Source organism: Vombatus ursinus, unplaced genomic scaffold, assembly GCF_900497805.2.
Source record: "Vombatus ursinus unplaced genomic scaffold, bare-nosed wombat genome assembly UNPS02013527.1, whole genome shotgun sequence".
NCBI classification, from domain to species: Eukaryota; Metazoa; Chordata; class Mammalia; order Diprotodontia; family Vombatidae; genus Vombatus; species Vombatus ursinus.
Window position 1 is genome coordinate 4,120 of NW_020953305.1, and position 13,253 is coordinate 17,372.

The following is a 13,253-nucleotide window of genomic DNA, read 5'->3' on the forward strand; positions in this document are numbered from 1 at the left end:
TTATATTTAAGTAAAGCCTTCTGAATAAAGAATTTCTTCAAACCTTCATCTTATTCCTTTCAGTAGTAAATAGTATGTGTTATGTTTGTATATGTATATATAAATATATGTACATGCACACATATACTCATTTATAAATATATTCATAAATATACCTATAGAATAAAAACTTATATGAATATATATGCATTAATTTATTGATCAGATTCTAACTATGTGCTTCTTAAGTCCTAGTAATACAGAGGCAAACACCACTCATGCTTATAAAAAGTTTACATTTTAAAGGTAACAACTTACATATTTATGTGTATATGTGTTATTGAGTGGCATATATGTGGATTTGAATGAATGCCTATGCATATTTATAATATATTAATTACACACACAGATTTTTATATGCATGTATTCTAGTATTGTGCACATATGCAAACACATACAGATGAATGCATAAGTTGTGCATATTCTATGTATGTGCATGTATATATGTGGATACATGACAGGTATACTTGTTAATTTTCTCATGATAGCATGTAAGCTTCTTGAAGACAGTTACTTACTAAGGTGCCTGGAAAATAGGTATCACTTAGTACTGTCTTGTTTATTGATTGATGGATGAATAGATGGATTCTTAGTTTTTTTCCTTGACTTCCATCAAAACATTCAAGCAGAAGACAATTTCTTAGACCTGACATGCTCACTATTCTCTCATCCGCCTCATAGGAAAATTGGCTTCCTAAAAAACAAACAAACAAACAAACAAACAAAAAACAAAGCACTTCATCTCAAATAACCCTTTCACAAGAAAGCCTTTTCCAGGCTCCCAGCTGTTAGATATGTGCCTATCTATTGCATGTACATTTAGTATGTATCATTTTATTTGCAAGTTGTCTCCCAGTTTAGAAGACTTCCTAAGGGCAGGGATTGTTCATTCCTTTTTTTTTAAAATTCTTAGTACTTAGGATAGTGTCTAATACACAGTAAAACATTAATAGATGCTTTTTAAATAAATGAATTAATGTTTGTCCCATAGTGAGCACCATGTGATCAAAGACTGGGCTATCAAACAAAATGCTAAAGTAAATTTTAATCGTTGTTACTCTAGCACATAACTATTAGGGATAGATGTGATTGAGACATATAGACATGAATCCATGTTCTTTTTTTATCAGCTTCCAAAATTCAGGCTGTATAGTACATATGATGAATTCCATACAAAGACTTACTGATTTATTATCTAACCAAACGTTCCCAACTGCATAGGTATTGCATCATTGCAGCCCACTCTTTTGTGGGGCACTCTTCCATGACCTCGCCTCTTCCACCTTACCTTTGGCCAAGTGTACCTTATTGAATCATCCTCTCTCAGTTTCAGTGTTGTTCCATTACAGTCTCTTCTTTCCAACATCTGATAACATTTTAAAATCAGAGCTTATTTTAAACTAAAAAAATCACATTCATGTTATATTATAATATCAATGATGCATTTTTCTGCAATCCTTCTTTCAGTCTTCCAGGCAGGCACTTAACAAGTTGAATGAATGCTCAAAGTAAGAATGATTCCCTAAAGGGATTGTGACTTGGGAGAATGGAGAAAAGGAATCTTCAAATATGCAAAGATCTATCTTCTTCAGTTTCAGTTATATAAATTTATAGGCATTATTTCTAAAGAAAAAGAAAAGAAGGTAGAGCTAAAATGGCAGAGAAAAGGCAAGGAGTCCCTTGAGCTCTCACAAATTTTCTTCTAAGCAATTTTAAGTAAGTTCTCAAAAACAGTTCTGCTTGGGCCGAACCCACAGAAGGATGGGGTGAAATGAATTTCCAGCCCAAAATAAATTAGAAAATATCTGTTGCACTGGGGTGAAATTGGAGTGCATTCTAGTATAGGCTGTGCCAACAGAGGTCATGCCCCAGCAAACCAGGAGCAGTGGTTAGGGGCAACTGAATCAGCAGTGGCAGTGGCTGCTTTCAGGGCTCTCAGCACAAAAATAACAAGGAAGTTGAACAATTGGTCAGAAGGAGATTACAGAGCACAGCAATTACAGGGTACTTTGCTGTCATTGGGTACAGGACTCTGTTTTATTACCTATAGCTGGATGCAAGTCACAGCCTGGGGTCACAGTCCCAGGGCAAAGAGGAGCACTAGAACACCAGAGCTTGTGGTTGCAGAAGAGTGAGACCCTGGTCATAGTTATAGGGTAGAAAAGAGTGCTTGTGATCACTCAAAGGCCAGGAAAGTAGTAAACACAATTCTCCTTAGATCATACCACCTTAGAAGACCTGAAAGCTTACAGACTCCCAAGAACTAACTCTGAAAACAGCTGCACAAAGAAAATTCTGAAACTTGAGACCGTGCCAATTTCACCCTAGAAGCTGAGCCCAACATTAATATTAAGTTAAAAGTCAAGAAATGGAGTAGAAAAAAAAACAAACCAACAACAAAAAGACCTTGACCATAGAAATTTATTATGGTGACAAAGAAAATCAAAATACAAACTCAGAAGAAGATGATAAAGTCAAAATTGCTACATCCAAAGCTCCAAAGAAGCATGTTAATTGGTCTCAGGCCCAAAAATAATTCCTAAAAGAGCTCAAAAAGAATTTTAAAAATCAAATAAAAGAGGTAGAGTAAAAATTGGGGAAATAAATTAGAGTGATGTAAGAAAATCATGAAAAAAGTCAACAGCTTGGTAAAGGAGGCACAAAAATCCAATGAAAATATTATCCTTTCACAGAATGTTCTCAGAAAAACCTGCAAAGATTTGCATAAACTGATGCAATGTGAAATGAGCAGAACCAAGAGAACATTTTATACATTAACAGAAATATTGTATGATGATTAACTGTGAATGACATGACAATGCTTTTCATTTCTAGAGAAAGAATTGATGGAATCTGAATGCAGATCAAAACTTACTTTATTTTTCTTGTTTTTTTTAAGTCTGTTTTTTTTTCACAACATCACTAATATGGAAATGTTTTGCATAACTGCACATATGTAACCAATGTCAAATTGCTTGCCTTCTCAATGACAGTGGAGGGGAGGAAGATAATTTAGAACTCAAAGTTTAAAAATGAATGTTAAAATTGTTTTACAACTGGGTGAAATAAAGTATTAAAATGAAAGCAAAAGAAAGATTCTGCAAGTACATGTTGTATTACATACCAGTGTTTCTGAGTTGAGTATGACTCTTTCAGACTGTATTTGGGTTTTTTTTGGCAAAGAAACTGGAGTGGTTTGTCATTTCTTTCTACAGCTCATTTTATAAATAAAGAAACTGAAGCAAACAGGGTAAAATGACTTGCTCAGGGTTACGCATCTAGTGTCTGAGATCATATTTGAACTCGGATCTTCCTGACTCAAAGTCTGACCCTCTCTCCACTGTGCCAACTACCTGTCCACCTACAGAGTAAGTAAAGATATTTCCTACAATCAAATTCATCACAGAGTTAAGAGGTCTTGTCCAGGCCTATGGCAATGATGAATCATTTCATTTCAGGGATATTCCTAGGATAAGTCCAGAAGAGTGTTACTCTAAGTCACTCTGCAACACAAATTACACTGGTCATAGAACCAAAAGTTTTAGAGCTGGAATGGAATAAATCAATGAATTCATGGATGGATTAGTGGATAGATGAATGCATGAATGAATAAATGTACGTAATATGAATAAATGAATAAAAAAACCCAGTACTTACTATTTGCCAAGCATTTTGCTAAGTGTTTAGGATACTAATAGAAAAATAAACTAAGTTCATGATTTTGTGGGGCATATACATATGTATATATACCCGAAGGTCTTCCATCTCGATTAGTTGGTAATGCCTTACCTATTTAATTGCTGTAAATAGTTTTGTCCTCTATTCTTGGTGGAGGATTAAGAAAATCACTTATTCTGACCTCCTCTTTTGAAGCAAATTAGGGAACATAACTTACTGAAGAGAAATAACTTACTGAAAGCCATGCAGGTAAGAAATAGTACAGGTAAGATTCAAACCATATCCTCTGATTAATAATCATGTGGTCCTAGCACTTCCCTTCTGCCTCCATTGGTAGTGTATTACTCCACTATGAATGCACTAGTAAATCTTCTGAAGATCAGGGATAACTGTGCCAAATGTTTCCTTTAGTAGTAGGATGCTACAGAGGAGACTGTTTGGTCTAAGATATTAGGGACTGCATTTTTCTAAATAGTTGAGTTGAAAAATTTAAAATAAGTGATTAATTCCTTCAATTATGATAATGAATGGTTAAAAAACCCTAATACTTGCTAATTGCACTTCTCACTATAACACTATAAAGCAAGGAATGAAAAATAACATTATTCCCATTTTACAGATAAGGAAACTAATATGAAGAGAAATGTGACCTTACAATAGAGGATATTTAAGTATCACCATGTCTAAGGCCTCAATATAGTCCCTTGACTCCTAGATCAGTATTTGTCCCCTATACAACCCTGACTCATTAAGAATTGTTTAGATGATTGGACTTTGAGTCAGAAGACCTTTTCTCTCATTAAAAAATGAAATATGGCATGGGAGAGGAGCTATCCCCAGAGAGCTAAAAAGAGCTGGAATAATTTCTACTAAAGAAGAGTGATTTCATCTAAAATTGATTTTTACAAGGCAGTTTGTTCCCTTTCACAGAGTTTGTTGGTGATTTTTGTTGTGTGGTAATGCTTAAGAGAGAAGAATCATGGGTCCACAGAAAAAGTGTTGACCTTGTAGTCACGTGAACCTTGGGTTTAAATCTTGACTTTGGGCACCTACCACCTGTAGAATTCTGGGAAAAATCATTCAGGTTGAGTCTCAGTTTCCTCATCTGTAAAATCAGAATACCTGTGGTACCTAAATTATAGAGCTGGTACAATAATGTACATTAAGTTTTGCAAACACTAAAGTAGCTTGTGGATGTAAGTGATTATATACCTCTATTATTTTCATTATCATTATTAAAGAGGCAAGGAGTTAAGTAATATTGAATTCTATCTAAGAAAGGTAAGTTTGAGCTCTTTTTGCTGTCCCACCTTTAGTTTCTTTGATCTGTAGGGGATCCTTATCTATGACCTTCATGATAATTTTTAATTTTATGGACATACTTAGCCATGGATATTCAGGAAGTGATTACCCAGTGAATAAAAGATTATGTTTACAGAATATCCTCTGACCCTTCTGCCAACCAAGGTGTGTGTGTGGAATGATGTGGAATTCACTGGTGGTCACTTAATTGGCTAAAAAAGAAATTCATGTATCTTGTTTTATAGTGTTTCCAATTTTTTTTTGCCTTTTATCTTTCAAACCACAGTCATTTCCCAGAATATTCCATCCTCTTAATTTCCCTTTTAAAAACAAGAAAAAAAAGTTAAGCAAAAGCAAGCATAAGGACAACTGAACATAATAACTAATGAAACATTCCACACCTGAACTCTCCTCAACATATACTGGGCAGGAGAAAAAAAAAGGCTTTATTACCTATTCTCCAGGACCAAGATTTTTGAGTATAATTAATCTGAGCCCAGATCCTGTTACTTTTTCCCAATTACAATACGGTAGACATTGTGGATATTCCTGTCCTTTTTTCTGATTTCTTTGCTATGTCTCATTTGTTTAAAAAAAAAAGTCTTCCCAAAATTCATTAGTTTTTCATACTTTGATTTCCTTATAAGATAATATTTAGTCAAACTCCTGTACCAACAATATTTTGATTATTGCCTGATGATTATCTGTTTTCTTTGAACATTTTTATTTCTTTTTCAGCTATAGTCATTATGAATACTTTTTGAATAAGTAGTATCCTTTTTTTTTCTGTGCTAGATGTCCTTTCAGTATATTCCACAATAATCACATAGCTAAGCCAAAGCACATAAAGAGTTTACTGGCTTAACTTTTGCAATTCCAAATTGTTTTCTAGAATACTTAGGTCAATTAACTGCTCCATGAATAGGGTGTTTATTCTTCTTTTTGTCTTATTGAAGTTATGTGATTGAGTATTTCTAAACTTTTTCAATTTTAACAATATGCAGTCTATTAGGTAAAGATAGAATTTCATTCATCTCTATTTTTAATAATATTAGTGACATTTTGATGGTTACTGATAATTTATAATTCTTTTGATATTATTTGGCATATAAAGTATTGGAGAATATATATTAGCATTCTCTATTTTTTGCCAACTTTATATATACCTCTATCTTTAAAACCAGAATTTTAAAGAAATATAGTCCATATTTTCCCCCAGTGGGCATTTTTAAAAAAAAAATTCTTATTGCACTAAATTTCTTTTTGTAATTTTAAAGTATATTATTAAATTATTTATTCTGTGCTTCTGAGATTTTTTATCATTATTTAAGAAGAAATTTTGTAGGGTCAGGAGTGCTAGACTTGGAGTCATTGAACCTAGGTTCAAATCCTACTAAAATTCTTACAAAGTATGTGAATATTGGCAAGTTAATTAACCTATTTGCCTCATCTATAAAATAAAGGTATCATATTTTAGATTATGTTACATTACTTAGACTTTACTTACATTAATACCACTCACCCAAAACAAGCTTTTATAGTTAGACTACAATTATGAAGTGTTTGAATTTTCTGGCAAGTAAGAAGTTTATCAGAGGATCACAAGAATCTTGTTAGAAAATGGGAAATAGAATACTGATCTATTTCTCTTGGTGACTCTAAATAGGAATTTTCCAGTTACCAACTCACTTTACTACTTTAGAGAATACTTCCTGATGTCAATGTATTTCAACAAGTTTTTATGAATAGTATAATGTGTATAGGTATATATAAGCATATGTATATGTATATATATTTCCATAAGAAATAAGTGGAATTATTAGTGATATTCTCTGATAATAGAAAATGGAAATATGTCTGAATTTTTCAAATGTTCTTTTTTCAATATTCTTTGCGATGGAGATTTACCATTGAAAAGAGCAGATAAATGGCCAATAGACAGTCGAAACTGACTATTAAGAGGGGCATAGAAACTGAATATAGTCAGTGATAAGTTGGAGCTAGAAGGAATAATAGTATCATTTCCCCAGGTTACAATACGTATTGCTTTTTTGTGATTAGTAAGTAATAACACACTTTATTTCTGAAGGAGCTTGTAGACATCAGGGATAATGAAATACTTAAGACAATCAAATGTTATCTCTATTTTGAAAGTGGGGAAGAGGATGGAATTTGTATACTAGATGTTGGTAAACTCAACTTTAATTTCTGGGGAAAATGTGGGGCATGTTATTAAAATATGTATGAAACATATTTTAAATAAAGTTTCATTTTCATATGTATTAAAATATGTATGAAACATATTTTAAATAAAGTTTCATTTTCCAACAGATGGAATAGTTTCATTTCAAAGGGGTTCTAATTAACTAACTTATTTTTAATTGATGTGATAAGTCAATTAGTAGATGAGCGACATGCAATGGGTAGAATTTACTTACATTTAACAAAAAATTTGAAAAACTTTCAATGTATCACATTTAGATATTCTCCCTAAAGAGGTTAAAAAAATTGGCATAAACCCAATGTATTCAATCTTCCCATAAAAGCCCTTTCACAAAGAACTCCTTTCTGTACTCACAAAAGACTATATTGTTATAGAAGAAGAAGAACAGGATAGTGACTTGAAGAGGGTGGTTTCTTCTGAAATTAATCTAATGATTATGATGACATTATTATTAGCTGCTAATGCTGCTTATTTCATTTGATAATTTTCAAAATGTTTTTAGTTATACTGTTTGAAATAATCTTGACATTAACTTTTGGGGCAGGCAGGTTTGGTAATATTCACACAGCACACAAAAGCATGCTGGATCACAGAAAATTATATGTTTTAGCCCTGGCTACATAATTTCTGTGTGTTAGAGCCAAAAGTAGAATTCAAGGTCAGTCAACTTCTTCTTCCAACACATAACTGTATATTGCATCTCCACTCATTAGTAGAAGAATTGAAAATATGAGTATAAACAAAGGCAGTAATGATATTGGTATATTTGTTGGTCTAGGTTTATCGATCTAAAGATAGAAAGGATCTCAGAGGTCACCCCTCACATTACAGATGAGGGAAATGAAGCCCAGAAATATTGGCAGTTACTAATTGCAACATAGGTAATAAGATAAGTGTTGAAATTTGAATCTATCTTTTGAAACTATAGCCCATGTTTCTTCTGTTGTAACATGTTTCCATATTGAACAATCCAAGCTGGCTGAAGAGGTGGTATATTGGGTTCAGGAGTATTTTATGGTTCACATAATTTGGCCTAGTATTTCAATCAATTGTATTAGTCTTCTTGGCACCTATCATTCTAAAAGAACCTAGAAACCTCCTAATACTATCCCATCACCAACACCCTCTACATGGAATACTTATGCCTGGGGTATGTTCTAGTTCATGCTTAAATTTAAACATATGAAATATTATATTTACCAATTTGCCTATCTCATTTTTCCAGTAAACATATTTCAGGCAGATATTGCAGTGGGAATGAGATGATCAATATTCCATAACAATGTGTGAAAGGGGAATAGAGCCTGGTGAATGAAAAGATAGTAAAATGGGGTAACCTCTTACCCCTACTAAATAAATCTCTGAATTTGGAAATTTAAGCATCAGTTAATTGGGGAGATTTTAGGTAACATATCTTCCTGAAGTTATATGACAGAATAAATTCATTCCATCTAACAAATTTTATTGAGCAGCTACTATGTGTAGGACACAGTTCAAGAGAGACAAAATTCTATAAGACATGACTTTTGCCCTTACAATGTTTAGAACACACTAGGAGGCACAAATATACATGTGGGAAAGAACACTCAGGTTAAGCAGAGTGTGTTTCCTAATTAACAAGTGTCTGGTATGGATCCTGTAATAATCATTCAAGTAATGGAGGAAATATAAAGGCTGATAATGGAGGGAAAGTTCTACACAGAAGAATGAGAGGAAGTAACTTGGCCCTTAAAACAATAGTAGCATTCTGATAACTGAGAAGATTGGAGAAATGTGAAAATAACATGAGCAAAGGTAGACAGACTGAAAGGTACAAAGCAGTAAAGAAGTCTCAGCTGGGATAGTTTAAAATGTCTTTTTTCTCTATCCCATAACTTCCATGAAGGTCACTATTCCTGCTGTTAGGAGATCGTCATCTTAGGGAAAAAAAAGAAATATTAGGTATGGTGTTAAATGCTGTTCCTGTTGGTACTGAGATTAAGGATGATTTTATAGTTGTACTAGACGTATTTACCTAGATGCATATTTAATCTAAATATCCAAGAAAAATAATCATAACATTTTAGTACGGTTCTTGGCAGATAGGAAGCTCTTCATAATCACTTAGAGAGTGACAGTGACTTTTTTCCCCCAAAAAAAGAATATTTTGAAAGATATTATAGAATGTTAGGGAGCAAAATGAAAACAGTATGTTAAACATCAGAGGAATATTGGATCACAACATCCAACCTTTTCTTCTTTGCTGAAAAGGAAACTGAGACCATAGAAGGAACGTCATTGGCTACTTCTCAATTCATTGTTTCTTCAGGTAGAAGACAGATACAATGGCAAGGGACAATCTCACAGTTGTGGTGGAATTCATTCTTCTGGGATTTTCTGATCTTCCCAAACTCCAAGGATTTCTCTTTGCAATTTTCTTAAGCATCTATATAAGTATATTGACAGGAAATGGTCTCCTCATTGTCATAACCAAGATTGATCCAGCTCTCCAAACACCAATGTATTTTTTCCTTGGGAACTTTTCCTTCTTGGAAATCTGTTACACATCAGTCACTCTCCCTAGAATGCTGGCAGATCTCTGGACCCAGAAGAGAACTATTTCGTTCTTAGCCTGTGCTGTACAAACTTGCTTCCTTTATATCCTGGGAGTGGCAGAGTGCTTGCTCCTGGCTGTGATGGCTTATGACCGTTATGTGGCCATCTGTAAGCCTCTCTACTATCCTCTCATCATGAATCGTCGGGTATGTATCCAACTGGTAATGGCATCCTGGATGATTGGGGTCCCAGTACTGGTAGAGGAGACATATCAGATTTTCTGTCTGAACTTTTGTGGTCCAAACAAATTAAATCACATTTTCTGTGATGTCCCACCATTACTGGAGTTGGTCTGTGGGGACACATATAAAAGAGAGATCTCTGTCCATGTTGCTGCATTGGTATTTGTCGTAACTCCCTTTCTGTTGATACTCTCATCCTATGTCAAAATCATAACCACCATCCTGAGACTCCCTTCGACCTCAGGGAGATCCAAAGCATTTTCCACCTGCTTCTCTCACCTTATGGTTGTGGGATTATTCTACGGGTCTGGAAGTGTTGTGTATTTGCGGCCAAAATCCAATCACTCAGCAGGATCAGTAAAAGTGTTTGCTCTTTTCTATACCACTGTGACCCCAATGTTCAACCCCTTGATATATAGCCTGAGAAATAAGGATGTTATTGCTTCAGTGAGAAAACTATTTCCTAAGTAAATCAGGTCATAGAGCCATGAGCAAAAAGCAAAATATATAAACTTTGGTTTTCTTCTACTTGATTCCACAATTCTTACAAAAAATACACATCTGATCATTTTTTTCCATTTCAATGAAAATGTACGTAAATGAGAGCCAATCAAGAGATTATACTTGAAAATACAAGACATCTGCCTAAAGTTTCTATTTTTTTTTTACTAGATTGTGAAAGAGCTGAACAAATTGCTATTGCTGAAATTCTGGCAAATATCAACAGATACCCTGAGTCCAATCATATTATGATTTCTACTACTTTCCTAATATCACGTCAACTTACCCCTTATAAAAAAAAGGTCAATTTAACTGTGTTTGAGAGAGAGAGAGAGACAGACAGACAGGGATACAGACAGAGAGACAGAGATTCAGCCAGATATGTAGGCAGAAACAAAGAATGACAGGGTTAGAAAAATTAAAAAAAAATAGAGATAGCGAGAAAGGGAACAGAAATAGAAAGATTTATTTGCTTACTAGAGTAAATAAAGGAATCTTGAAGATTTTAAAATTTTATATGCTTTCACCATAGTGCTAGTTAGTTGTCTTATTAGCCTAATTATGCTCTTTTAGAGCAAATCACTCTATCTCTTCATTTAAATGTTCTCTTTCCACATGGTTTAAAATATTCTGAAATAGAGGAAAGGTTTGCCTCCTGTAAGTGTATTCTGGATCTCTTGACAGTCTATAAAACTCAGAAGACATAGTGTCAAATGAGAAAACATTTTATCCAAATATCAAGAAATAAGAATGAATGGCTCTATGAGTATGATTGATGGCATAATCGTTTCTTCATATTTACAATATAAATTCATTGAATGATAAATTTATAAGATAGTATGCAGGCTATTTACTATAATTTGAACTGGAAAGAACTCCTCCACTGATGATGAAAGTTCCTTTATTCACAACCATGTTCAGTTAGTAGTTCCAGTGGGATCTGTAGTCAAGTGCAACCCCAGGTTGAATTTTCCTTTCTCCTTTTTCCCATTTTCCTTCTAAATAGTTCCTTTTGTTATGAGATTTCTTCTTTATGTCAAGCTTAAAGTTGCTTCTTTGTAATTCTGACCCTTTCTTTATCCATAATACTATCTAGGGTCAATCCAAATGCATCCATAACCCTCTGTCCCTCATGTATAAGAACTTCAAATTCATGAAAACAACTCTCACTCATCCTTTCAGTCTTCCCTATTTTAACCTCCCCAAGTTTCTTAAATCACTAATTTTCAATTCTATGGCAGAAATTATGCAGTCAAAGCTTTCAATAGCTTTTATTGCCATAACATTTCACTATTGATAGTAAATTTGAAGACAATAAAACTATTTAGATATTTCTCTATCTCATTTGCTTAATAATCACTATCTGCTATCTAATCACTTCTCAAAAAAATCACAAATACTGTACATATTTTTGAACCAAAGACCAAGTTTTAAATGTACTCTAATATTTTATTATTGGCTGAAATTCTAATCTTAATACCTCTTCTGCTTTTCCTGTTGGATCTGCTCATTTCACCCACTACTTGTTAGGACACTGTAAAGACTCTCATTTGGAACCAGATGAGGTGATCTGACTCCTCCAGCACTTGACCTCCTCTTACTAGCTTTGTTTGATGTAAGGTTGCAATCAGAATAAATACCATGTGTTTTAATTTTTTTACAAAAAACGATGTTTGAAATTATAGGCAAGATAGTACTATGAGTTCATTTTAAATATGATTACTTACCTATCTATTTAACTACCTATCTATGCACACATACATACATACACACACAGATATATATATATATGTTTCTAGCAATAGACAGAGATATAGATTGAGAGATAGAAATGGAAATAGAGATAGAGATAAAGAAAGAGATAGGGATAAATTTGCTAAAGTCAAATAAGGAACCAGGAAGCTTTTCAAAATTTCATGTTCCATCACCATAATAGTAATATGGTACTTTGATTATTATTTTAGTTTTTAAAGAGCAAATCAATGTATCTACATATCTAGTTATATAGGTGTATGTGTATGTACATGCATGCAAACATATGTACATACTCACAACATATGTATATGCGTGTATATAAATACACTTACACATAGCATTTGTGTGTATAGGGGTATCCAGGTGGTCCAGTGGACAGAGTGCCAAGCCTGGAGTCAGAAAGACTCATCTTGAGAGTTCAAACCCAGCCTCAGACATTTATCATCTGTGTGACCCTGAACAAGTCACTTAACCCAGTCTGCCTCAGTTTCCTCATCTGTTAAATGAGGTGGAGAAGGAAATATTAAACCACTCCAGTATCTTTGCCAAGAAAGCTCGAATGGGGTCACAGAGAGTTAGATTTGACTCGCCTGAATAACTAATAAATTAAATAAATATATATATATATATATTTATATAGGTATGTGTATATATGTGTATATGTGGGTATATAAAGATATGAATTTTCTTTAAAAGAGCATAGCCATATGTATGCGCCTATATAAAGTCATATATGTGCGTATTTATGTGTATATAAGATATATGTGCGTGTGCATACACACATACATACATATACATACTGAGCTATATACACACTGTTGTTACAACTCTTCCATTGTTCAGTTGTTTCTGACTCTTTGTGACCTCATGGACTTGTCCACAGGGATTTCTTGGCAAAGATACTGGAGTGGTTTGACGTTTCTTTCTCCATTGTGCCCACATTTTACATATGAGGATCTGAGGCAAATGGGGTTTAA

General features: G+C 33.6%; 1 protein-coding gene across 1 annotated transcript; it reads left to right on the forward strand.

Annotated features, from left to right (window-relative positions):
- Positions 1–9,421: 9,421 nt before the first annotated feature.
- LOC114040548 (olfactory receptor 10AG1-like) lies at positions 9,422–10,491 on the forward strand. Its single transcript, XM_027858664.1, has 2 exons — positions 9,422–9,430; positions 9,559–10,491. The coding sequence occupies exons 1-2, from the start codon at positions 9,422–9,424 to the stop codon at positions 10,489–10,491; spliced, it is 942 nt and encodes a 313-aa protein (XP_027714465.1).
- Positions 10,492–13,253: the final 2,762 nt, after the last annotated feature.